At 40.5% G+C, this 25,597-nt stretch overlaps 1 protein-coding gene across 1 annotated transcript in view; it reads left to right on the forward strand.

The window, feature by feature from the left end:
* Positions 1 to 25,597, forward strand: part of LOC128649288 (guanine nucleotide-binding protein subunit alpha-14) — a 498,314-nt gene that overhangs the window by 214,199 nt on the left and 258,518 nt on the right. The window contains exon 2 of the mRNA XM_053702479.1: positions 16,011 to 16,195. Within this exon, the coding sequence (XP_053558454.1) occupies positions 16,011 to 16,195 (185 nt within the window). The remainder of the gene's footprint in view (positions 1 to 16,010; positions 16,196 to 25,597) is intronic.

Below are 25,597 nucleotides of genomic sequence, written 5' to 3' on the forward strand. Positions count from 1 at the left end.
GACTCTGTCTTTAACAGACAAGAGACGTCTAAAATTGATTACAGCTTGTCGAAACCTTCAGTCTCAATCATTCCCTTCGGTAGCCTTATGCATGGAAATTCTAGGTCTTATGACTGCTGCATCGGACGCGATCCCCTTTGCTCGTTTTCACATGCGACCTCTTCAGCTCTGTATGCTGAACCAATGGTGCAGGGATTACACGAAGATATATCAATTAATATCTTTAAAACCGATTGTTCGACACTCTCTAACGTGGTGGACAGATCACCATCGTTTAATTCAGGGGGCTTCTTTTGTTCTTCCGACCTGGACTGTAATTTCAACAGATGCAAGTCTCACAGGTTGGGGAGCTGTGTGGGGATCTCTGACGGCACAAGGAGTTTGGGAATCTCAGGAGGTGAGATTACCGATCAATATTTTGGAACTCCGTGCAATTTTCAGAGCTCTTCAGTTTTGGCCTCTTCTGAAGAGAGAATCGTTCATTTGTTTTCAGACAGACAATGTCACAACTGTGGCATACATCAATCATCAAGGAGGGACTCACAGTCCTCTGGCTATGAAAGAAGTATCTCGAATTTTGGTTTGGGCGGAATCCAGCTCCTGTCTAATCTCTGCGGTTCATATCCCAGGTGTAGACAATTGGGAAGCGGATTATCTCAGTCGCCAAACGTTGCATCCGGGCGAATGGTCTCTTCACCCAGAGGTATTTCTTCAGATTGTTCAAATGTGGGGGCTCCCAGAGATAGATCTGATGGCCTCTCATCTAAACAAGAAACTTCCCAGGTATCTGTCCAGATCCCGGGATCCTCAGGCGGAGGCAGTGGATGCATTATCACTTCCTTGGAAGTATCATCCTGCCTATATCTTTCCGCCTCTAGTTCTTCTTCCAAGAGTAATCTCCAAGATTCTGAGGGAATGCTCGTTTGTTCTGCTAATAGCTCCGGCATGGCCTCACAGGTTTTGGTATGCGGATCTTGTCCGGATGGCATCTTGCCAACCATGGACTCTTCCGTTAAGACCAGACCTTCTGTCGCAAGGTCCTTTTTTCCATCCGGATCTGAAATCCTTAAATTTAAAGGTATGGAGATTGAACGCTTGATTCTTGGTCAAAGAGGTTTCTCTGACTCCGTGATTAATACTATGTTACAGGCTCGTAAATCTGTATCTCGAGAGATATATTATAGAGTCTGGAAGACTTATATTTCTTGGTGTCTTTCTCATCATTTTTCTTGGCATTCTTTTAGAATACCGAGAATTTTACAGTTTCTTCAGGATGGTTTAGATAAGGGTTTGTCCGCAAGTTCTTTGAAAGGACAAATCTCCGCTCTTTCTGTTCTTTTTCACAGAAAGATTGCTATTCTTCCTGATATTCATTGTTTTGTACAAGCTTTGGTTCGTATAAAACCTGTCATTAAGTCAATTTCTCCTCCTTGGAGTTTGAATTTGGTTCTGGGAGCTCTTCAAGCTCCTCCGTTTGAACCTATGCATTCATTGGACATTAAATTACTTTCTTGGAAAGTTTTGTTCCTTTTGGCCATCTCTTCTGCTAGAAGAGTTTCTGAATTATCTGCTCTTTCTTGTGAGTCTCCTTTTCTGATTTTTCATCAGGATAAGGCGGTGTTGCGAACTTCTTTTGAATTTTTACCTAAGGTTGTGAATTCCAACAACATTAGTAGAGAAATTGTGGTTCCTTCATTATGTCCTAATCCTAAGAATTCTAAGGAGAAATCGTTGCATTCTTTGGATGTTGTTAGAGCTTTGAAATATTATGTTGAAGCTACGAAATCTTTCCGTAAGACTTCTAGTCTATTTGTTATCTTTTCCGGTTCTAGAAAAGGCCAGAAAGCTTCTGCCATTTCTTTGGCATCTTGGTTGAAATCTTTAATTCATCTTGCCTATGTTGAGTCGGGTAAAATTCCGCCTCAGAGAATTACAGCTCATTCTACTAGGTCAGTATCTACTTCCTGGGCGTTTAGGAATGAAGCTTCGGTTGACCAGATCTGCAAAGCAGCAACTTGGTCCTCTTTGCATACTTTTACTAAATTCTACCATTTTGATGTATTTTCTTCTTCTGAAGCAGTTTTTGGTAGAAAAGTTCTTCAGGCAGCGATTTCAGTTTGAATCTTCTGCTTATGTTTTTCGTTAAACTTTATTTTGGGTGTGGATTATTTTCAGCAGGAATTGGCTGTCTTTATTTTATCCCTCCCTCTCTAGTGACTCTTGTGTGGAAAGATCCACATCTTGGGTAGTCATTATCCCATACGTCACTAGCTCATGGACTCTTGTTAATTACATGAAAGAAAACATAATTTATGTAAGAACTTACCTGATAAATTCATTTCTTTCATATTAACAAGAGTCCATGAGGCCCACCCTTTTTTGTGGTGGTTATGATTTTTTGTATAAAGCACAATTATTCCAATTCCTTATTTTATATGCTTCGCACTTTTTTTCTTATCACCCCACTTCTTGGCTATTCGTTAAACTGATTTGTGGGTGTGGTGAGGGGCGTATTTATAGGCATTTTAAGGTTTGGGAAACTTTGCCTCTCCTGGTAGGAATGTATATCCCATACGTCACTAGCTCATGGACTCTTGTTAATATGAAAGAAATGAATTTATCAGGTAAGTTCTTACATAAATTATGTTTTTTGTGACACTCTAAGCTATGGTTGGGCAATTTTATATAAAGTTCTAAATATTTGTGTTTAAACATTTATTTGCCTTGATTCAGGATGTTCAATATTCCTTATTTCAGACAGTCAGTTTCATTATTTGGGATAATGCATTTGAATAATAAAAATTTTTCTTACCTTAAAATTTGACTTTTTTCCCTGTGGGCTGTTAGGCTCGCGGGGGCTAAAAATGCTTCATTTTATTGCGTCATTCTTGGCGCAGACTTTTTTGGCGCAAAAAATTTTCTTTGTTATTTCCGGCGTCATACTTGTCACCGGAAGTTGCGTCATTTTTTACGTTTTTTGCTCCAAAAGTGTCGGCGTTACCGGATGTGGCGTCATTTTTGGCGCCAAAAACATTTAGGCGCCAAATAATGTGGGCGTTTTTTTTTGGCGCTAAAAAATATGGGTGTCATTATTGTCTCCACATTATTTAAGTCTCATTATTTATTGCTTCTGGTTGCTAGAAGCTTGTTCACTGGCAAATTTTCCCATTCCTGAAACTGTCATTTAAGGAATTTGATCAATTTTGCTTTATATGTTTTTTCTATTACATATTGCAAGATGTCCCAGATTGACCCTGAATCAGAAGATACTTCTGGAAAATCACTGCCTGATGCTGGATCTACCAAAGTTAAGTGTATTTGCTGTAAACTTGTGGTATCTGTTCCTCCAGCTGTTGTTTGTAATGAATGTCATGACAAACTTGTTAATGCAGATAATATTTCTCCAACATAGGTGTGTCCGGTCCACGGCGTCATCCTTACTTGTGGGATATTCTCTTCCCCAACAGGAAATGGCAAAGAGCCCAGCAAAGCTGGTCACATGATCCCTCCTAGGCTCCGCCTACCCCAGTCATTCTCTTTGCCGTTGTACAGGCAACATCTCCACGGAGATGGCTTAGTTTTTTAGTGTTTAACTGTAGTTTTTTTTATTCAATCAAGAGTTTGTTATTTTAAAATAGTGCTGGTATGTACTATTTACTCTGAAACAGAAAAGAGATGAAGATTTCTGTTTGTAAGAGGAAAATGATTTTAGCAACCGTTACTAAAATCCATGGCTGTTCCACACAGGACTGTTGAGAGGAATTAACTTCAGTTGGGGGAACAGTGAGCAGTCTTTTGCTGCTTGAGGTATGACACATTCTAACAAGACGATGTAATGCTGGAAGCTGTCATTTTCCCTATGGGATCCGGTAAGCCATTTTTATTCAGACAGTAAATAAGGGCTTCACAAGGGCTTATTAAGACTGTAGACAATTTCTGGGCTAAATCGATTCATATATACACATATTTAGCCTTGAGGAATCATTTAATCTGGGTATTTTTGTAAAATAATATCGGCAGGCACTGTTTTAGACACCTTATTCTCTAGGGGATTTCCCTAATCATAGGCAGAGCCTCATTTTCGCGCCGGTATTGCGCACTTGTTTTTGAGAAGCATGACATGCAGTCGCATGTGTGAGGAGCTCTGATACATAGAAAAGACTTTCTGAAGGCGTCATTTGGTATCGTATTCCCCTTTGGGCTTGGTTGGGTCTCAGCAAAGCAGATACCAGGGACTGTAAAGGGGTTAAAGATAAAAACGGCTCCGGTTCCGTTATTTTAAGGGTTAAAGCTTCCAAATTTGGTGTGCAATACTTTTAAGGCTTTAAGACACTGTGGTGACATTTTGGTGAATTTTGAACAATTCCTTCATACTTTTTCGCAATTGCAGTAATAAAGTGTGTTCAGTTTAAAATTTAAAGTGACAGTAACGGTTTTATTTTAAAACGTTTTTTGTACTTTGTTATCAAGTTTATGCCTGTTTAACATGTCTGAACTACCAGATAGACTGTGTTCTGAATGTAGGGAAGCCAAGGTTCCTTCTCATTTAAATAGATGTGATTTATGTGACACTGAAAATGATGCCCAAGATGATTCCTCAAGTGAGGGGAGTAAGCATGGTACTGCATCATTCCCTCCTTCGTCTACACCAGTCTTGCCCACTCAGGAGGCCCCTAGTACATCTAGCGCGCCAATACTCCTTACTATGCAACAATTAACGGCTGTAATGGATAATTCTATCAAAAACATTTTAGCCAAAATGCCCACTTATCAGCGCAAGCGCGACTGCTCTGTTTTAGATACTGAAGAGCATGGGGACGCTGATGATAATGGTTCTGAAATGCCCCTACACCAGTCTGAGGGGGCCAGGGAGGTTTTGTCTGAGGGAGAAATTTCAGATTCAGGGAAAATTTCTCAACAAGCTGAACCCGATGTGATTACATTTAAATTTAAGTTGGAACATCTCCGCGCTCTGCTTAAGGAGGTATTATCCACTCTGGATGATTGTGAGAATTTGATCATCCCAGAGAAACTATGTAAAATGGACAAGTTCCTAGAGGTCCCGGGGCTCCCAGAAGCTTTTCCTATACCCAAGCGGGTGGCGGACATTGTAAATAAAGAATGGGAAAGGCCCGGTATACCTTTCGTCCCTCCCCCCATATTTAAAAAAATTGTTTCCTATGGTCGACCCCAGAAAGGACTTATGGCAGACAGTCCCCAAGGTCGAGGGAGCGGTTTCTACTTTAAACAAACGCACCACTATACCCATAGAAGATAGTTGTGTTTTCAAAGATCCTATGGATAAAAAATTAGAAGGTTTGCTTAAAAAGATGTTTGTTCAGCAAGGTTACCTTCTACAACCAATTTCATGCATTGTCCCTGTCACTACAGCCGCGTGTTTCTGGTTCGATGAGCTAGTAAAGGCGATCGATAGTGATTCTCCTCCTTATGAGGAGATTATGGACAGAATCCGTGCTCTCAAATTGGCCAATTCTTTCACCCTAGACGCCACTTTGCAATTGGCTAGGTTAGCGGCGAAAAATTCTGGGTTTGCTATTGTGGCGCGCAGAGCGCTTTGGTTGAAATTTTGGTCAGCGGATGCGTCTTCCAAGAACAAACTACTTAACATTCCTTTCAAGGGGAAAACGCTGTTTGGCCCTGACTTGAAAGAGATTATCTCTGATATCACTGGGGGTAAGGGCCACGCCCTTCCTCAGGATAGGTCTTTCAAGGCCAAAAATAAACCTAATTTTCGTCCCTTTCGTAGAAACGGACCAGCCCCAAGTGCTACGTCCTCTAAGCAAGAGGGTAATACTTCTCAAGCCAAGCCAGCCTGGAGACCAATGCAAGGCTGGAACAAGGGAAAGCAGGCCAAGAAACCTGCCACTGCTACCAAGACAGCATGAAATGTTGGCCCCCGATCCGGGACCGGATCTGGTGGGGGGCAGACTCTCTCTCTTTGCTCAGGCTTGGGCAAGAGATGTTCTGGATCCTTGGGCACTAGAAATAGTCTCCCAAGGTTATCTTCTGGAATTCAAGGGGCTTCCCCCAAGGGGGAGGTTCCACAGGTCTCAATTGTCTTCAGACCATATAAAGAGACAGGCATTCTTACATTGTGTAGAAGACCTGTTAAAAATGGGAGTGATTCATCCTGTTCCATTAGGAGAACAAGGGATGGGGTTCTACTCCAATCTGTTCATAGTTCCCAAAAAAGAGGGAACGTTCAGACCAATCTTAGATCTCAAGATCTTAAACAAGTTTCTCAAGGTTCCATCGTTCAAAATGGAAACCATTCGAACAATTCTTCCTTCCATCCAGGAAGGTCAATTCATGACCACGGTGGATTTAAAGGATGCGTATCTACATATTCCTATCCACAAGGAACATCATCGGTTCCTAAGGTTCGCATTCCTGGACGAGCATTACCAGTTCGTGGCGCTTCCTTTCGGATTAGCCACTGCTCCAAGGATTTTCACAAAGGTACTAGGGTCCCTTCTAGCGGTACTAAGACCAAGGGGCATTGCAGTAGTTCCTTACTTGGACGACATTCTGATTCAAGCGTCGTCCCTTCCTCAAGCAAAGGCTCACACGGACATAGTCCTGGCCTTTCTCAGATCTCACGGATGGAAAGTGAACGTGGAAAAGAGTTCTCTATCTCCGTCGACAAGGGTTCCCTTCTTGGGAACAATAATAGACTCCTTAGAAATGAGGATTTTTCTGACAGAGGCCAGAAAAACAAAACTTCTAAACTCTTGTCAAACACTTCATTCCGTTCCTCTTCCTTCCATAGCGCAGTGCATGGAAGTAATAGGTTTGATGGTAGCGGCAATGGACATAGTTCCTTTTGCGCGCATTCATCTAAGACCATTACAACTGTGCATGCTCAGTCAGTGGAATGGGGACTATACAGACTTGTCTCCGAAGATACAAGTAAATCAGAGGACCAGAGACTCACTCCGTTGGTGGCTGTCCCTGGACAACCTGTCACAAGGGATGACCTTCCGCAGACCAGAGTGGGTCATTGTCACGACCGACGCCAGTCTGATGGGCTGGGGCGCGGTCTGGGGACCCCTGAAAGCTCAGGGTCTTTGGTCTCGGGAAGAATCTCTTCTACCGATAAATATTCTGGAACTGAGAGCGATATTCAATGCTCTCAAGGCTTGGCCTCAGCTAGCAAAGGCCAAGTTCATACGGTTTCATTCAGACAACATGACGACTGTTGCGTACATCAACCATCAGGGGGGAACAAGGAGTTCCCTGGCGATGGAAGAAGTGACCAAAATCATTCAATGGGTGGAGACTCACTCCTGCCACCTATCTGCAATCCACATCCCAGGAGTGGAAAATTGGGAAGCGGATTTTCTGAGTCGTCAGACATTACATCCGGGGGAGTGGGAACTCCATCCGGAAATCTTTGCCCAAATTACTCAACTGTGGGGCATTCCAGACATGGATCTGATGGCCTCTCGTCAGAACTTCAAGGTTCCTTGCTACGGGTCCAGATCCAGGGATCCCAAGGCGACTCTAGTAGATGCACTAGTAGCACCTTGGACCTTCAAACTAGCTTATGTATTCCCGCCGTTTCCTCTCATCCCCAGGCTGGTAGCCAGGATCAATCAAGAGAGGGCGTCGGTGATCTTGATAGCTCCTGCGTGGCCACGCAGGACTTGGTATGCAGATATGGTGAATATGTCATCGGCTCCACCATGGAAGCTACCTTTGAGACGAGACCTTCTTGTTCAAGGTCCGTTCGAACATCCGAATCTGATCTCACTCCAGCTGACTGCTTGGAGATTGAACGCTTGATCTTATCAAAACGAGGGTTCTCAGATTCTGTTATTGATACTCTTGTTCAGGCCAGAAAGCCTGTAACTAGAAAAATTTACCACAAAATATGGAAAAAAATATATCTGTTGGTGTGAATCTAAAGGATTCCCTTGGGACAAGGTAAAGATTCCTAAGATTCTATCCTTTCTTCAAGAAGGATTGGAGAAAGGATTATCTGCAAGTTCCTTGAAGGGACAGATTTCTGCCTTGTCTGTGTTACTTCACAAAAAGCTGGCAGCTGTGCCAGATGTTCAAGCCTTTGTTCAGGCTCTGGTTAGAATCAAGCCTGTTTACAAACCTTTGACTCCTCCTTGGAGTCTCAACTTAGTTCTTTCAGTTCTTCAGGGGGTTCCGTTTGAACCCTTACATTCCGTTGATATTAAGTTATTATCTTGGAAAGTTTTGTTTTTGGTTGCAATTTCTTCTGCTAGAAGAGTTTCAGAATTATCTGCTCTGCAGTGTTCTCCTCCTTATCTGGTGTTCCATGCAGATAAGGTGGTTTTACGTACTAAACCTGGTTTTCTTCCAAAAGTTGTTTCTAACAAAAACATTAACCAGGAGATAGTCGTACCTTCTTTGTGTCCGAAACCAGTTTCGAAGAAGGAACGTTTGTTGCACAATTTGGATGTTGTTCGCGCTCTAAAATTCTATTTAGATGCTACAAAGGATTTTAGACAAACATCTTCCTTGTTTGTTGTTTATTCTGGTAAAAGGAGAGGTCAAAAAGCAACTTCTACCTCTCTCTCTTTTTGGATTAAAAGCATCATCAGATTGGCTTATGTGACTGCCGGACGGCAGCCTCCTGAAAGAATCACAGCTCATTCCACTAGGGCTGTGGCTTCCACATGGGCCTTCAAGAACGAGGCTTCTGTTGATCAGATATGTAGGGCAGCGACTTGGTCTTCACTGCACACTTTTACCAAATTTTACAAGTTTGATACTTTTGCTTCTTCTGAGGCTAATTTTGGGAGAAAGGTTTTGCAAGCCGTGGTGCCTTCCATTTAGGTGACCTGATTTGCTCCCTCCCTTCATCCGTGTCCTAAAGCTTTGGTATTGGTTCCCACAAGTAAGGATGACGCCGTGGACCGGACACACCTATGTTGGAGAAAACAGAATTTATGTTTACCTGATAAATTACTTTCTCCAACGGTGTGTCCGGTCCACGGCCCGCCCTGGTTTTTTAATCAGGTCTGATAATTTATTTTCTTTAACTACAGTCACCACGGTATCATATGGTTTCTCCTATGCAAATATTCCTCCTTAACGTCGGTCGAATGACTGGGGTAGGCGGAGCCTAGGAGGGATCATGTGACCAGCTTTGCTGGGCTCTTTGCCATTTCCTGTTGGGGAAGAGAATATCCCACAAGTAAGGATGACGCCGTGGACCGGACACACCGTTGGAGAAAGTAATTTATCAGGTAAACATAAATTCTGTTTTCCTTTAGTAATGTTACATTACCTGTTGTTGTTCCATCAACATCTAATACTCAAAGTGTTCCTGTTAACATAAGAGATTTTGTTTCTAAATCCATTAAGAAGGCTATGTCTGTTATTCCTCCTTCTAGTAAACGTAAAAGGTCTTTTAAAACTTCTCTTTTTTCAGATGAATTTTTAAATGAACATCATCATTCTGATAATGATTCCTCTGGTTCAGAGGATTCTGTTTCAGAGGTTGATGCTGATAAATCTTCATATTTGTTCAAAATGGAATTTATTCGTTCTTTACTTAAAGAAGTCTTAATTGCATTGGAAATAGAGGATTCTGGTCCTCTTGATACTAAATCTAAACGTTTAAATAAGGTTTTTAAATCTCCTGTAGTTATTACAGAATTTTTTTCTGTCCCTGGTGCTATTTCTGAAGTAATCTCCAGGGAATGGAATAATTTGGGTAATTAATTTACTCCTTCTAAACGTTTTAAGCAATTATATCCTGTGCCATCTGACAGATTAGAGTTTTGGGACAAAATCCCTAAGGTTGATGGGGCTATCTCTACTCTTGCTAAGCGTACTACTATTCCTACGGCAGATAGTACTTCCTTTAAGGATCCTTTAGATAGGAAAAATGAATCCTTTCTAAAAAAAGCTTACTTATGTTCAGGTAATCTTCTTAGACCTGCTATATCTTTAGCGGATGTTGCTGCAGCTTCAACTTTTTGGTTAGAAGCTTTAGCGCAACAAGTAACAGATCATAATTCTCATAGCATTGTTAATCTTCTTCAACATGCTAATAATTTTATTTGTGATGCCATCTTTGATATCATTAGGGTTGATGTCGGGTATATGTCTCTAGCTATTTTAGCTAGAAGAGCTTTATGGCTTAAAACTTGGAATGCTGATATGTCTTCTAAGTCAACTTTGCTTTCCCTTTCTTTCCAGGGTAATAAATTATTTGGTTCACAGTTGGATTCTATTATTTCAACTGTTACTGGAGGGAAAGGAACTTTTTTACCACAGGATAAAAAATCTAAAGGTAAATTTAGGTCTACTAATCGTTTTCGTTCCTTTCGTCACAATAAGGAACAAAAGCCTGATCCTTCCCCTACAGGAGCGGTATCAGTTTGGAAACCATCTCCAGTCTGGAATAAATCCAAGCCTTTTAGAAAGCCAAAGCCAGCTCCCAAGTCCACATGAAGGTGCGGCCCTCATTCCAGCCCAGCTGGTAGGGGGCAGATTACGATTTTTCGAAGAAATTTGGATCAATTCAATTCACAATCTTTGGATTCAGAACATTGTTTCAGAAGGGTACAGAATAGGCTTCAAGATAAGGCCTCCTGCAAGAAGATTTTTTCTTTCCCGTGTCCCAGTAAATCCAGTGAAGGCTCAAGCATTTCTGAAATGTGTTTCAGATCTAGAGTTGGCTGGAGTAATTATGCCAGTTCCAGTTCTGGAACAGGGGCTGGGGTTTTACTCAAATCTCTTCATTGTACCAAAGAAGGAGAATTCCTTCAGACCAGTTCTGGATTTAAAAATATTGAATCATTATGTAAGGATACCAACATTCAAAATGGTAACTATAAGGACTATTCTGCCTTTTGTTCAGCAAGAGCATTATATGTCCACAATAGATTTACAGGATGCATATCTGCATATTCCGATTCATCCAGATCACTATCAGTTTCTGAAATTCTCTTTCCTAGACAAGCATTACCAGTTTGTGGCTCTGCCGTTTGGCCTAACAGCTCCAAGGATTTTTACAAAGGTTCTCGGTGCCCTTCTGTCTGTAATCAGAGAACAGGGTATTGTGGTATTTCCTTATTTGGACGATATCTTGGTACTTGCTCAGTCTTCTCATTTAGCAGAATCTCATACGAATCGACTTGTATTGTTTCTTCGAGATCATGGTTGGAGGATCAATTTACCGAAAAGTTCATTGATTCCTCAGACAAGGGTAACCTTTTTAGGTTTCCAGATAGATTCAGTGTCCATGACTCTGTCTCTGACAGACAAGAGACGTCTAAAATTGGTTTCAGCTTGTCGAAACCTTCAGTCTCAATCATTCCCTTCGGTAGCCTTATGCATGGAAATTCTAGGTCTTATGACTGCTGCATCGGACGCGATCCCCTTTGCTCGTTTTCACATGCGACCTCTTCAGCTTTGTATGCTGAACCAGTGGTGCAGGGATTATACAAAGATATCCCAATTGATATCTTTAAAACCGATTGTACGACACTCTCTGACGTGGTGGACAGATCACCATCGTTTAGTTCAGGGGGCTTCTTTTGTTCTTCCAACCTGGACTGTGATTTCAACAGATGCAAGTCTGACAGGTTGGGGAGCTGTTTGGGGGTCTCTGACAGCACAAGGGGTTTGGGAATCTCAGGAGGTGAGATTACCAATCAATATTTTGGAACTCCGTGCAATTTTCAGAGCTCTTCAGTCATGGCCTCTTCTAAAGAGAGAGTCGTTCATTTGTTTTCAGACGGACAATGTCACATCTGTGGCATATATCAATCATCAAGGAGGGACTCACAGTCCTCTGGCTATGAAAGAAGTATCTCGAATACTGGTATGGGCGGAATCCAGCTCCTGTCTAATTTCTGCGGTTCATATCCCAGGTGTAGACAATTGGGAAGCGGATTATCTCAGTCGCCAAACGTTACATCCGGGCGAATGGTCTCTTCACCCAGAGGTATTTCTTCAGATTGTTCAGATGTGGGGACTTCCAGAAATAGATCTGATGGCTTCTCATCTAAACAAGAAGCTTCCCAGGTATCTGTCCAGATCCAGGGATCCTCAGGCGGAAGCAGTGGATGCATTGTCACTTCCTTGGAAGTATCATCCTACCTATATCTTTCCGCCTCTAGTTCTTCTTCCAAGAGTAATTTCCAAGATTCTGAAGGAATACTCGTTTGTTCTGCTGGTGGCTCCAGCATGGCCTCACAGGTTTTGGTATGCGGATCTTGTCCAGATGGCCTCTTGCCAACCGTGGACTCTTCCGTTAAGACCAGACTTTCTGTCGCAAAGGTCCTTTTTTCCATCAGGATCTCAAATCCTTAAATTCGAAGGTATGGAAATTGAATGCTTGATTCTCAGTCAAAGAGGTTTCTCTGATTCTGTGATTAATACTATGTTACAGGCTCGTAAATCTGTATCTAGGAATATATATTATCGAGTCTGGAAGATTTACATTTCTTGGTGTCTTTCTCATTATTTTTCCTGGCATTCTTTTAGAATTCCGAGAATTTTACAGTTTCTTCAGGATGGTTTGGATAAAGGTTTGTCTGCAAGTTCCTTGAAAGGACAAATCTCTGCTCTTTCTGTTCTTTTTCACAGAAAGATTGCTAATCTTCCTGATATTCATTGTTTTGTACAAGCTTTGGTTCGTATAAAACCTGTTATTAAGTCAATTTCTCCTCCTTGGAGTTTGAATTTGGTTCTGGGGGCTCTTCAAGCTCATCCGTTTGAACCTATGCATTCACTGGACATTAAATTACTTTCTTGGAAAGTTTTGTTTCTTTTGGCCATCTCTTCTGCTAGAAGAGTTTCTGAATTATCTGCTCTTTCTTGTGAATCTCCTTTTCTGATTTTTCATCAGGATAAGGCGGTGTTGCGAACTTCTTTTCAATTTTTACCTAAGGTTGTGAATTCTAACAACATTTGTAGAGAAATTGTGGTTCCTTCATTGTGTCCTAATTCTAAGAATTCTAAGGAGAGATCATTGCATTCTTTGGATGTAGTTAGAGCTTTGAAATATTATGTTGAAGCTACTAAGAATTTCCGAAAGACTTCTAGTCTATTTGTTATCTTTTCCGGTTCTAGGAAAGGTCAGAAGGCCTCTGCCATTTCTTTGGCGTCTTGGTTGAAATCTTTAATTCTTCATGCTTATGTCGAGTCTGGTAAAACTCTGCCTCAAAGGATTACAGCTCATTCTACTAGGTCAGTTTCTACTTCCTGGGCGTTTAGGAATGAAGCTTCGGTTGATCAGATTTGCAAAGTAGCAACTTGGTCTTCTTTGCATACTTTTACTAAATTCTACCATTTTGATGTGTTTTCTTCTTCTGAAGCAGTTTTTGGTAGAAAAGTTCTTCAGGCAGCTGTTTCAGTTTGATTCTTCTGCTTGTAATTTCAGTTTTTTTCATTATAAGATTTAAACTTTATTTTGGGTGTGGATTATTTTCAGCGGAATTGGCTGTCTTTATTTTATCCCTCCCTCTCTAGTGACTCTTGCGTGGAAGATCCACATCTTGGGTATTCATTATCCCATACGTCACTAGCTCATGGACTCTTGCTAATTACATGAAAGAAAACATAATGATTTAAACTTTATTTTGGGTGTGGATTATTTTCAGCGGAATTGGCTGTCTTTATTTTATCCCTCCCTCTCTAGTGACTCTTGCGTGGAAGATCCACATCTTGGGTATTCATTATCCCATACGTCACTAGCTCATGGACTCTTGCTAATTACATGAAAGAAAACATAATTTATGTAAGAACTTACCTGATAAATTAATTTCTTTCATATTCGCAAGAGTCCATGAGGCCCACCCTTTTTGTGGTGGTTATGATTTTTTTGTATAAAGCACAATTATTCCAATTCCTTATTTTTTATGCTTTCTCACTTTTGTCTTATCACCCCACTTATTGGCTATGCGTTAAACTGATTTGTGGGTGTGGTGAGGGGTGTATTTATAGGCATTTTGAGGTTTGGGAAACTTTGCCCCTCCTGGTAGGAATGTATATCCCATACGTCACTAGCTCATGGACTCTTGCTAATATGAAAGAAATGAATTTATCAGGTAAGTTCTTACATAAATTATGTTTTTTGTTGTTTAAAAAGGTAGATAATCCCTTTATTACCCATTCCCCAATTTTGCATAACCAACACAGTTATAATAATATACTTTTTACCTCTGTGATTACCTTGTATCTAAGCCTCTGCAAACTGCCCCTTATTTCAGTTCTTTTGACAGACATGCATTTTTAGCCAATCAGTGCTTGCTCTTAGGAGCTTCACGTGCCAGAGCTCAATGTTATCTATATGAAACACATGAACTAACGCCCTCTAGTGGTGAAAAACTGTCAAAATGCTTTCGGATTAGAGGCAGTCTTCAAGGTCTAAGAAATTAGCATAAGAACCTCCTAGGTTTAGCTTTCAACTAAGAATACCAAGAGAACAAAGCAAAATTGGTAATAAAAGTAAATTGGAAAGTTGTTTAAAATTACATGCCCTATTTAAATCATGAAAGATTTTTTGTGACTTTACTGTCCCTTTAATTTTCCCTGTTTGGGCCTTGCACCCAGGCCTGTCTGGGGTTAACTGCCTGTGACTGGTGACAGTGCAGCTTCCTGAGAGTGCTGCTTTGCACCCAGGGCTGTGCATGTTAAAGTGTCATAGGATGTGTACCCGGTCCGGTCTGAAAGTGCTGACCCCACCCGTGTGTGTATGTATATATGTGTGTGTGTGTGTGTATGTATGTGTATATATATATATATATATATATATATATATATATATATATATATATATATATATATATATATATATGTATATATATATATATATATATATATATATATATATATATATATATATATATATATATATATATATATATATATATATATCTCTATCCTGTGGGTTGTAACTTTCTACAAACCAAGCCGTGGGTGCTGTCCTTTTCGGGAAACTATCCCACAGATTTAAAGTGCGGAAACATTTGCCTGTTCATTTCAAATCCAACTACAGGTATCCCTCACTTTACAGCGCTTCGCTAATACAGCGCTTTGTGGAGCTGAAGTTCAACCTACAAGGATTTTGAAACTGTGCTGTAATCATTGTGAGATAAGTGACTGGCACCATTTTGTTATGCTTAGTTCACTCTTTACAGCATTTCAGTGCAATCTGTGTCTCAGTGCTATAGTCTGGCAAATTGTACTACACTGATTGTCACTAATTTACAGGTACAGTATTTATTGAATACTAATTGAATACTGTGCTGTTCTAGTGTTAAACTAAATGTAGCACTATTGCACCTCTAATATATGTTAGTTCAAACATGTTTTCAAGTCTTTAAACACACTGGCAAGTGAAAAGAAAGCTAAAACTGCCTTGTTTCACTTTAAGGCGGTTTTCACTTTACAGCAGGGCTCCGGTCCCTAACCCGATGTATGAGCGGGGTATACCTGTACATATCTTCGGTTTAAAGGGCTATTATAGTGCACAAATATATATGCCCAAAGTAATTGTTATTTTATCACTAATGGCCCTGCAACTCTGTTTAATACCTGCATAGGGTTGAACACATAGTGAAACGACTGATTGGGAGAACTGCTGATCGCAAGCGCTGGCTGTTTCTGCTCAGGACCAGCAGTTCTCTGTGGCTTCCAAGTGGTAATTTAACAATGCATTTAACCCTGTTGCAGGGATTAAACACAAAAGGTTACTTGATTATTATTTATTTTAACCATTTTCAAGTGGACTGGCCCTTTTCAATATTAATCAAATAACATGCACTAACAAATAAAAGCATGTCATTTTTCCAATTTAATGTCCCTTTAATAAATTTTACACATCAGGTGCCATTGTGGCAGTTCAATGTATACTACATGAATCATCTACATCCCTTCTTTCTCAACACATAGGATTGTTTTGTGTATGAACTTTATATTGTTTTACTATCAGCATTGTGTGTTTTTTTTTTCTGATTTTTTTTTTGTTTTTTTTTACCCCTTTTATTCTACAGGCACTGGTGAAAGTGGAAAGAGCACTTTTATTAAACAGATGAGGATTATTCATGGATCCGGCTACACAGACGAAGACAGAAGAGGATTCACAAAGCTTGTTTACCAAAATATATTTACTGCCATGCAGTCTATGATCAGGGCTATGGACACACTACGGATACAGTACTCCTCTAAATATAACATGGTAAGTAAGGACAGGTTGTATGCAACAGTGGTCTGTTTTACATATGCCGGTGAGTTCTATTTGACCCTCTTCATGAAGTCTATTTCATTTGTCAGACAGAGCACACACTTTTAAACAACTCTCCAATTTACTTATCAAATCTACTTTATTCTCTTGCTATCCTTTGTTAAATGAGCAGCAATGCACTACTGGGAGCTAGCTGAACAAATTGCGTGAGCCACTGATGAGTCATGTGTGCAGCCACCAATCAGTAGCTAGTTTCCAGTAGTGCATTGCTGCTCCTGCTCCTAAATTTGCTTTTCAACAAAGGATACATATGGAACAAAGCAAATTGGATAATAGAATTAAATTGGAAAGTGGAATAAAATTGCACAATATCTGATTCATGAAAGTTTCATATGTAATAGGCATGTGCATTCTTCGGATTTGCATAGATATTTGTGTGTTGCAGTGTTAATTTTGTCGACTAAAACTAGACTAAAATGAGTATAAAACTAAAGAAATTCTGATGACTAAAATACGACTAAAACTAAAATGGCATTTTAGTCAAGACTATGACTAAAACTAAATCAAAATTTGCTGACAAAAACATTTCATGCAAGGTGTTATAATCAATCCATATCTAATTACTGCTCTTTTGTCAAATTTACGAAACTTAATTTTATTAAATTTTAAGATAAATAAAGACGTTATATAACACAACAGTTAAATCTGTATTGCATGCTCAAACCTTAATACCATAAATAAAACACTTGGTTAAACCTTTACTCCAGGAGTATATAATGAGTTTGGAAGTTCTAGAGCAGTGCTAATATCGTTGCCGAAAAATGTTAGTATCTGTGAACAATCAATTGATTCTTCTTATAGAAATAAGCATAACCCACGAGTATGGGTTTAGGTTATGCTGTGCCTGTGCTAGCTGCAGAAACTTTTTGTTGTGTTGAGTTACTTGATACTTGTTTTAATTATTAACAGAGAACTGTTAACGTTTTTATATTGGGTAATATGGGCAATGGAGTTGCAGCCAATACAGTTTACAGTTTTTTTTTATATTTTAAAGTTGCACTTCTGTTTGTTTATGAAACTTGGTTTTATTTAATTTTAAGTTTAATAAAGTTGTTATATATCACAACGGCTAAATCTGTGTCTGTATTGCCTGTTTAAACTTTAATACCAAACAGGTGTTATGTTTACTCCTGGAGTATATAATCAGTTTGCAAATTATAGAAAAATGCTTAAATAATGCATTACACTTTAACTAAACCCCTTTGATTTTAGTTGGCTAAAATCTACTGGCGATTTAGTCGACTAAAATCTACTGGAGATTCAGTCGACTAAAATTGGACTAAAACAATTCAGATGACTAAAATACGACTATAACTAAAATAGCATTTTAGTCAAAAGACTAAAACTAAGACTAAATCGAAATTTGCCGTCAAACTGGTTTGTTGTACTAACACTAATAAATCCAGTACCGACAATAGCCGAATGGCTCTGCTTCTGACCATATGAGTCATTTGTCTGTGAAATGAATGCACGTGCATAATATGTTAGAAAGATCAGGGGCTAACATTTAGAACTTGAAAGATGCTGTCTGTTTGGATATTCCATGTGACAAAGAAGTCGCACTCCTTTTTTTAAAGGGATATGAAAACCAAATCTTTCTTTTGGATTTATATTATTATAGAGTTACATTTTATAAGAAATATAGTATCCTTTATTGAAAAGCAGACAGGTAGATTCAGAAGCGTGCACATTTCTGGAGCACTATATGATAGCAGTTTTGCAAAAATGCTTTTAACAATGTAATACTTTTGCAGGAGCACTAGATAGCAGGGCTCTAGATATGTGCATGCTATCTACCTAGGTATCCTCCTCAATGATGAATACCATAAGAACAAATTTCAATTTGATATCAGTCAATAGGAAACCTTTTTTTTTTTCATTTTTAAAATGTGTGGTTTGTTTGCGTAATAAAAGAAAACAATTAAGATTGCATTTCCGTTTAAGAAATGTTTTTTGAATTAGGCTCTTTACAGGATCTAGCTACTTGATTCATTGCCATCATAAAAATTAAAGGGTCATGATATTGGTTATTCTCCCCATCACCTACAAGAAGTATAGGAGGGATGTTCTATAATCTGACTCTGAAGGGATTGTGAAAAGGAGACCTATCTCATGGAGACCATAGCAATAGTTTCCTTTTTAATTGATTTCACCCCATCCACAGCTATTAATGGTTTGTTTATATACTATTCCTAGGCAGCTATGTATGTTAGCAGAGGAGTAGATCTTCATATTATGGGGTCAATTTATCAAGCTCCGTACAGAAGGCTCGCCGGAAACGGAAGTTATGAAGCTGCGGTCTAAAGACCGCTGCTCCATAACCTGTCCGCCTGCTCTGAGGCAGCGCATAGAAATCAACCCTATTGAATACAATCGGGTTGATTGACACCCCCTGCTAGCGGCCAATTGACCGCGAGTCTGCAGGGAGCGGCATTGCAACAGCAGTTAGCAAGAACTGCTGGTGCAATGATAAATGCTGATAGCGTATGCTGTCAGCATTTATCGATGTGCGGCGGACATAATCCGCTATATCGTATTATGTCCATCCACACTTTAATAAATATACCCCTATGAAACTAAAGGTGCTATAACATAATTTCAAGTGACATTGTACTGTTAATTTGGCTAACACCTTAATGCGTTTTCAGTGACTTGTTACACCAACGGCAGAGTATAAAATGTATTGGAAATGGCTCCCTTTTAGTTGTTGTTTTTTTTTTTTGCTTGCTTGTGTGGAATAGCCCACTTAAAGGGACACTGAACCCAAATTTTTTTCTTTCATGATTCAGCTAGCGCATGCATATTTAAAGGGACAGTCTATGCCAAAATAAACTTTCATGATTCAGATAGAGCATGTCATTTTAAACAATTTTCCAATTTACTTTTATCACCAATTTTGCTTTGTTCTCATGGTATTCTTAGTTGAAAGCTTAACCTAGGAGGTTCATATCCTAATTTCTTAGACCTTGAAGCCCACCTCTTTCAGATTGCATTTTAACAGTTTTTCACCACTAGAGGGTGTTAGTTCACGTATTTCATAAAGATAACACTGTGCTCGTGCACGAGAAGTTATCTGGGAGCAGGCACTAATTGGCTAGACTGCAAGTCTGTCAAAAGAACTGAAAAAAGGGGCAGTTTACAGATGTTTATATACAAGATAATCACAGAGGTTAAAAGTATATTATTATAAATGTGTTAGTTATGCAAAACTGGGAAATGGGTAATAAAGGTATTATCTATCTTTTAAAACAATAAAAATTCTGGTGTAGACTGTCCCTTTAAGCAACTTTCTAATTTACTCCTATTATCAATTTGTATTTGTTCTCTTGCTTTCTTTATTTGAAAAAGGCATCTAAGCTATTTTTTTTTGGTTCAGGACTATGGAAAGCACTTGTTTATTGGTGGGTGAATTTATCCACCAGTCAGCAAGAACAACACAGTGTGTTCACCAAAAGTGGGCCGGCATCTAAACTTACATTCTTGCATTTCAAATAAAGATACCAAGAGAATGAAGAAAATTTGATAATAGTAGTAAATTAGAAAGTTGCTTAAAATTGCATGCTCTATCTGAATCACACAAGAAATAATTTGGGTTCAGTGTCTCTTTTAAATGGGTTGTGTTTTCAATTGGCAAAATCAGCTATGCTTGCAGAAAGAGCAGATATACGTATCTATTTCTCTATACACATATAAACTGATACTTAAAGGGAGAAATTGCAAATGAACCCTTACTGTGCTGTTGCTGCTCTTTGTTTACATAACTGTTACTTTTTAGACAATACAATGTATTCATATTTCCAGTATAGGCGTAGTAGCAGACATGACTATTCAAAACATTTTTCTTCATAAATGGAAAGAGTCCACAGATGCATTCATTACTTTTGGGAAATAAGAACTTGGCCACCAGGAGGAGGCAAAGAAACCCCAGCCAAAGTCTTAAATAATCCCACTCCCCTCATCCCCAGTCATTCTTTGCCTTTCGATAGTGGAGTGCACCTAGCGCCTACTAAATAAGACCTCTGGCTTTGATAATTTGACTTTTTGAATTTAATTATTTTAAATGCGATATCTGTTACATAACTATTTGTTATAACTATTCATTTAGCTACTATTGTTGTATAAATTTGATTGTTTATACATGGATCCATGTTTTTAACTTATTTGTGTACTCGATAAATTGTTTATTGTAATTGTTTGATAATATTGCTTTTGGTCCAGACTCAGCCTTCGTATAATTGGCGCTTTGGTATACTTTATTAGATTCTTTGCCTTTCGTCCCAGGAGGTTGGCAGAGAAGTGTCAGAAGTTTGTTTTGTCTCTTTTGGAGGGTAGTACTCTTCGGCATGGGACAGGAGTTTTAAGTAGTCCGGTCAGTCTCTCAGTGAGGGCTTGGATGAAAGTTAGAGTCCAGAGATGTAGGGAGAGTTTTTCTGCGAAACCATCCCGACTCATATTAACAGCTCCATAAGCAATCAGTGTTGACTAACTTCGCTTCGCTGCCTGCTTTCTTCTCTCAAGTCCATGGCGGAGGAGCTGCTACTATTCGTTCCACAGTGTAGATTACGGTAAGATCGTTTCATTTTACTTCATCAGAATGTACTGTAACTTATTTGCTTTCCGTAAGGTACTATCTTGCGGGGCTTATTAAGTGTATAATATAGGGCCTCAGTGAGGCTCCTTTGGTGTCTTGGAATCGAGGGTTAATATCTCTCGAGGGGGATTATTGAACAGGGTTTTTTTTAATCATGTTTATGTGATTCAATCTGCTTATGTGTAGTGTTAACTGGGCTCTCAGCTTAGAAAATAAGGGCCTTTCGAAGTGATGCGACCTTATGGTTGGGCGCACTTTTTTTGGACTATACAGTCCACCTTGTGACTGGACGTGTTTACGTTCTGGTCTTCCATTTCCGCATTCCTGACCGTGTGGCGACTGAAAATTCTGCTAGCGTCTGGTTCCTAGGAGGTGGTGAGTGCCCTGGCCATTGTGGGTGTCAGGTGCCGTTTAAAATTTTATTTAGTCCATATTATATTCTCTATCTAGTTATGGAGGATTTTGATGCTGAGACTGTTCGAATTTCAGATTCTTCGACTTGTGAATAATGCGAATTGGCCCCGTTGACACAGGTCAATCAGTTATGTTCGATATGCCATATTAGAGTGCCTTGTTATTCGGGCTCGGGGAATCAAGGGTCCGCTGAGCCATTCACCTCTGGGGGTTTCCGCTCCCTACTACTACACATGCGGGTAACCCAGATTATGTTTATCCCTCTTGCAGGGCGGCATGTTGTTAGAGGATCTTATCCTTAATGGATACGGGAATCTGCAGTATTCTACTTTGAATGGCTCACCTCATTAAACATGAGGGGATGACGTAATATCCTTATTGTCTGTTATTGAGATCTTTCCCAGTTTTTGTTGGAAGATCAGGGTTCCGTTTGGCTGGTCCTGCGGGTATGCCCGTTTCTTCTTGGGCGTTTACCTACGGGTTGCCTTATATTTTCTTTTATCCGGTTAGGATGACTTATTTTTGATTACATGTTTCCTTCAGGAACTTTCTCTGGGATCGATTCTAGCTGTTTACTTCTGCGGAAGTTTGTTAAGGGACATGTTTGTCCTATGTTTTGTCATTCTCTTCCCCTCTGAGGGAGGATTTGGGCAGCTTGCCAGTTATGGCCGTATCTGGCTGGTCCTGCTTGGGTTCAGATCTTCTGTCTTGTGGCTTGTTCCGACACGTGGCGCCTGTTCTGCCTGGCTGGTCCGGTTGAGGCGCCGAGTGCTCACGTTATTATTTGTGTTTCTTGTTTTTATTTTACAAGTTTCAGCTAAATATTCTAACGAGGACTTGTGGGTCCGTGAGGCTGGAAGGATTGTTTCAGTCCTTATTGAGCCTTCAAGCTGGTTGACTGGGTCAGCGGCATTCCGCTGCGTTGCTCCTTCCTATTCTCTCGGGACCTAGAGTATTCTTCCTCACATGGGAGGATTGGGGTTTTAGCGCCTTGTTACCGCTGATTTAAGGCAGTTTGATCTTTCAGATGCTCTAGGAATTGTCCTGTTGGACGTGTTCCTTCTGTGGTTGTCTTGTTAGTGAGACTTTGGATTTCTCCATGTGGGTTAGGTCTCCTTATGGGGCCCTGGGTTTCACTACGGGAGATGGTTGCTCTCTTCTTTGAGACCCTTTGGATTTTGTCCGTTCCTCCATGTGAGTTGGGTCTCCTTTGGGGACCTGAATTTCCCTTCGAGAGAGTACTTTTGGACTCTGCTTAGGATTTTTCCCAGACCTGGGGATGTTCTGCATCCTTGGTTTTAGGTACTCTTCTGTCTCGTATGGTGAGGTGGAGACTAGCTTTTGATCGAGTGACCTTGTCGTGGTATTCCCTTGCTTTGGATGTCTTCTGGCAGTCTAAGGCCTATGGGCTCTAGTGTCTTGGTTCGAGATGCCTTGGCTTCTTTGGAGCATTGGACTTTGGCATGGGGTAGTCTCTTCCTTGGGTCGGAACTTGCGAGGTGTTCTCGTTCTTCTGGTGATTACATTAATATCTCCCTGTGGGTCTGTTTTCTATATCAGATGGGGTATTTACATTTCTGGGATATTGTTTGTTTTAAACAATTGGGGGCTCAAACCTGTCATCGCCCTGGTTCTTCCGGGTGCTGTGGCTTTTGCTCAGCGTTTTCCCTTGTGGATCCCGTTGCGGGCTTTAACCGGTCTTTTCAGGATCTAGGGCGGGTTCGGGGTTCTCCTGTTCCGGGAATTTGGGCTATGACCTTTAGTCTGGCTAGTAGATCTGCCACGGTTGGCCAGATTTCCTGAGGACCGCTACTCATTGGCTTTGCCTACACTCAATGAATTATTTCCCTTGGATGGTTTGCTGAAGTAACCTGATGGCTTCGCGGTTCTGCAGGTGAATGGTTACAGTGTAACAGCTGCAGCTTATGCACCTTGTCGGTGCGCTAAAATTTCAGGGGATTCCTTCCAGGTTCATCTGCGTTGGCGAGTGCTCTCTGATTCAGCCTGAGGCCTTGTGTCTTGTGGGCAGGTGTTCTGTCTCTAATGGCCCCCTTTTTCTTAGGAGGGGTTGTTCACCTATGGAGGCCTTGTTTTAGGACTTTTCCTAGATTCAGGGGATGGAACAGAGGCATGCTATCTAGGTTGTTCTGTTATCTGGAGTCTTGCTGGCTTCGCATTGAGATGGGCCTTTGCTAGACTCTTCTGGGTCTTCGGCCTTGTCGACTGTCTTTATGGAGTTTCGGGGGGTTCCCGAGCTCTGTGGAATGTCTGAAGCCATTATTTCCGCTCTTTTGTGAGTGGGTGTTGGGGTTCTTCTGTTCCCCTGTTTTCGGACCTACTGACGCTTGGGCTGGCCCGGGTGGGAGTAGGTCCTGAGATTGTTGTTCCTTGGGGGTGTAATGGGCCTAGTTGAAGTTCTATGCTTCTCCCTTTTTGGGACCTATGTGTTAGTCTGGCGGCTGGGATTGCCTAGAGGGTGCCCTCTGTCTTGAAGTTTTTACAATCTGATATCTTGTTTAGCCACATTTTACTTCTTAGTAAGTATTCTTTCTTGGGTCGTCCTGATAAAAACTGCATGTTCTTGATCTCTGTGTTTACCTCATCTGGGTCTGCTACACGTATTTGTGTTGAATACTTCAGTATTCTAAGTGCTGACGACTTGAGGATAAGTCTTCAGTTGTCGTTTTGGTGCTTCCTCTCGACGTTGAGAGTAAAGATCGCTGTTCGGATGCCCGGTCCTAGACCTTGTGTTATTGTTGGTCTGGGCGTTGCCTCCCCTTATTTGTTGTAGACCCATTTGGGTCTTTATGAGCTAGGCTCATTCTGGGAGTCTTCCTTTATGGAATTTTGTGGTGTCCTTTGATTTTTTTTTCTTGCCCTGTCCCTTTGGAAGTTTTGGGCTGGTGTTCCCTTCTCTAGTAAGGGGTGTGTGGTTAGGGGCCGAACGCTGGGCGACGGTGTCTCCTGGAGGACTGTTGGCTCAGTTGAGTCTGATTTTGCCGTCTCTAGCTAGGCTTCCGGACTATCTGCGGGTCAGTGTCCTTGGGGCTTTTTCCTTTCAATGTTCTTGGCTTCGGATGAAGCAGGGTTTTCCTGGGTAGTGGTTTCAGGCCTGGTGCCCTCAGAATGGGCCCCCTCTTGTACCCTCCCTTCTTGGCATTCAGTGTCCTCTATAGCTTGGGTATTGTTTTCCCAAAAGTAATGAATGCAGCTGTGGACTTATTCCATTTGTGAAGAAAAACATAAATTATGCTTACCTGATAATTTTTTCTTTTCTTCTGATGGAAAGAGTCCACAGCTCCCCACCCGTATTTTTTATGTGTGGCGTCTGTATTTCTATTCTTCTGGCACCTTTTCACCCTGATATTTATTCTACTGTTCCTTCTTCCTCGGCAGAATGACTGGGGGATGAGGGGAGTGGGAGGAGTATTTCAGCCTTTGGCTGGGATGTCTTTGCCTCTTCCTGGTGACAAGGTTCTTAATTCCCAAAAGTAATGAATGCAGCTGTGGACTCTTTCCATCTGAAGAAAAGAAAATTATCAGGTAAGCATAATTTTATGTTTTTTTTTTCAGATAAATATAGAAAAGGTATGGTAGAACTGCCTTAGATTGGAGCAGACAAAGCCTGAAAGAGATATTAAGTTTATAAAATAGTTGCTTATTTAGAGAGAATTGCTAAGTTCTGGTGTGCCATTTGAATGAAGATGACCTCCACCAACTTGATAAAAAAAAAAACATTCAAATGCTGTCTCCGAGAAACTTGTAATTGTCCCATGGGGAGAAAGAAAAGACAAACGCCCTTAACTCAGCCCCATGTCAGCATATATGGGTATGAAAATCCTCACTGGAAATAAAAGGTTCCCCTCTTTCAAATGAGCCACTTAATCCCCTGAGCATTGTGTTTTCAGTGTGGAATACATTATTCATTGATCCCATATTTAGTTTTCTAAACCTGGTAAATAAGTCTGACATTCTGCCCTTCTCACCCACTTAGTGATTATTGGAGTGCATATTTGTCATTACATGCCATTGATGGGTGTATTATCAGGGCTGTGATCTTCAAAACAAATTTCACCACCCCTGCTCTTCCAACACTTTAGGGATTGGCTTCTGTGTGCTTTGTCTAGACCATATTTATTTGTTATGGTTTTACCATTTCCTTTGTTATTTAAAGACTGTCATTAATGTACTGCAACTGGATTTACTATATTACCAATGACTGATAAACTGCCTGCAAGATGAATAATATCGTCATAATATCCGACTTCTGCATGAAAGCATAATCCTGATTTCAGCCCTGCTTTGTTTGCTTACATGAGAGGCAGCGCTAG

Source organism: Bombina bombina, chromosome 2 (assembly GCF_027579735.1).
Source record: "Bombina bombina isolate aBomBom1 chromosome 2, aBomBom1.pri, whole genome shotgun sequence".
Lineage (NCBI taxonomy): Eukaryota > Metazoa > Chordata > Amphibia > Anura > Bombinatoridae > Bombina > Bombina bombina.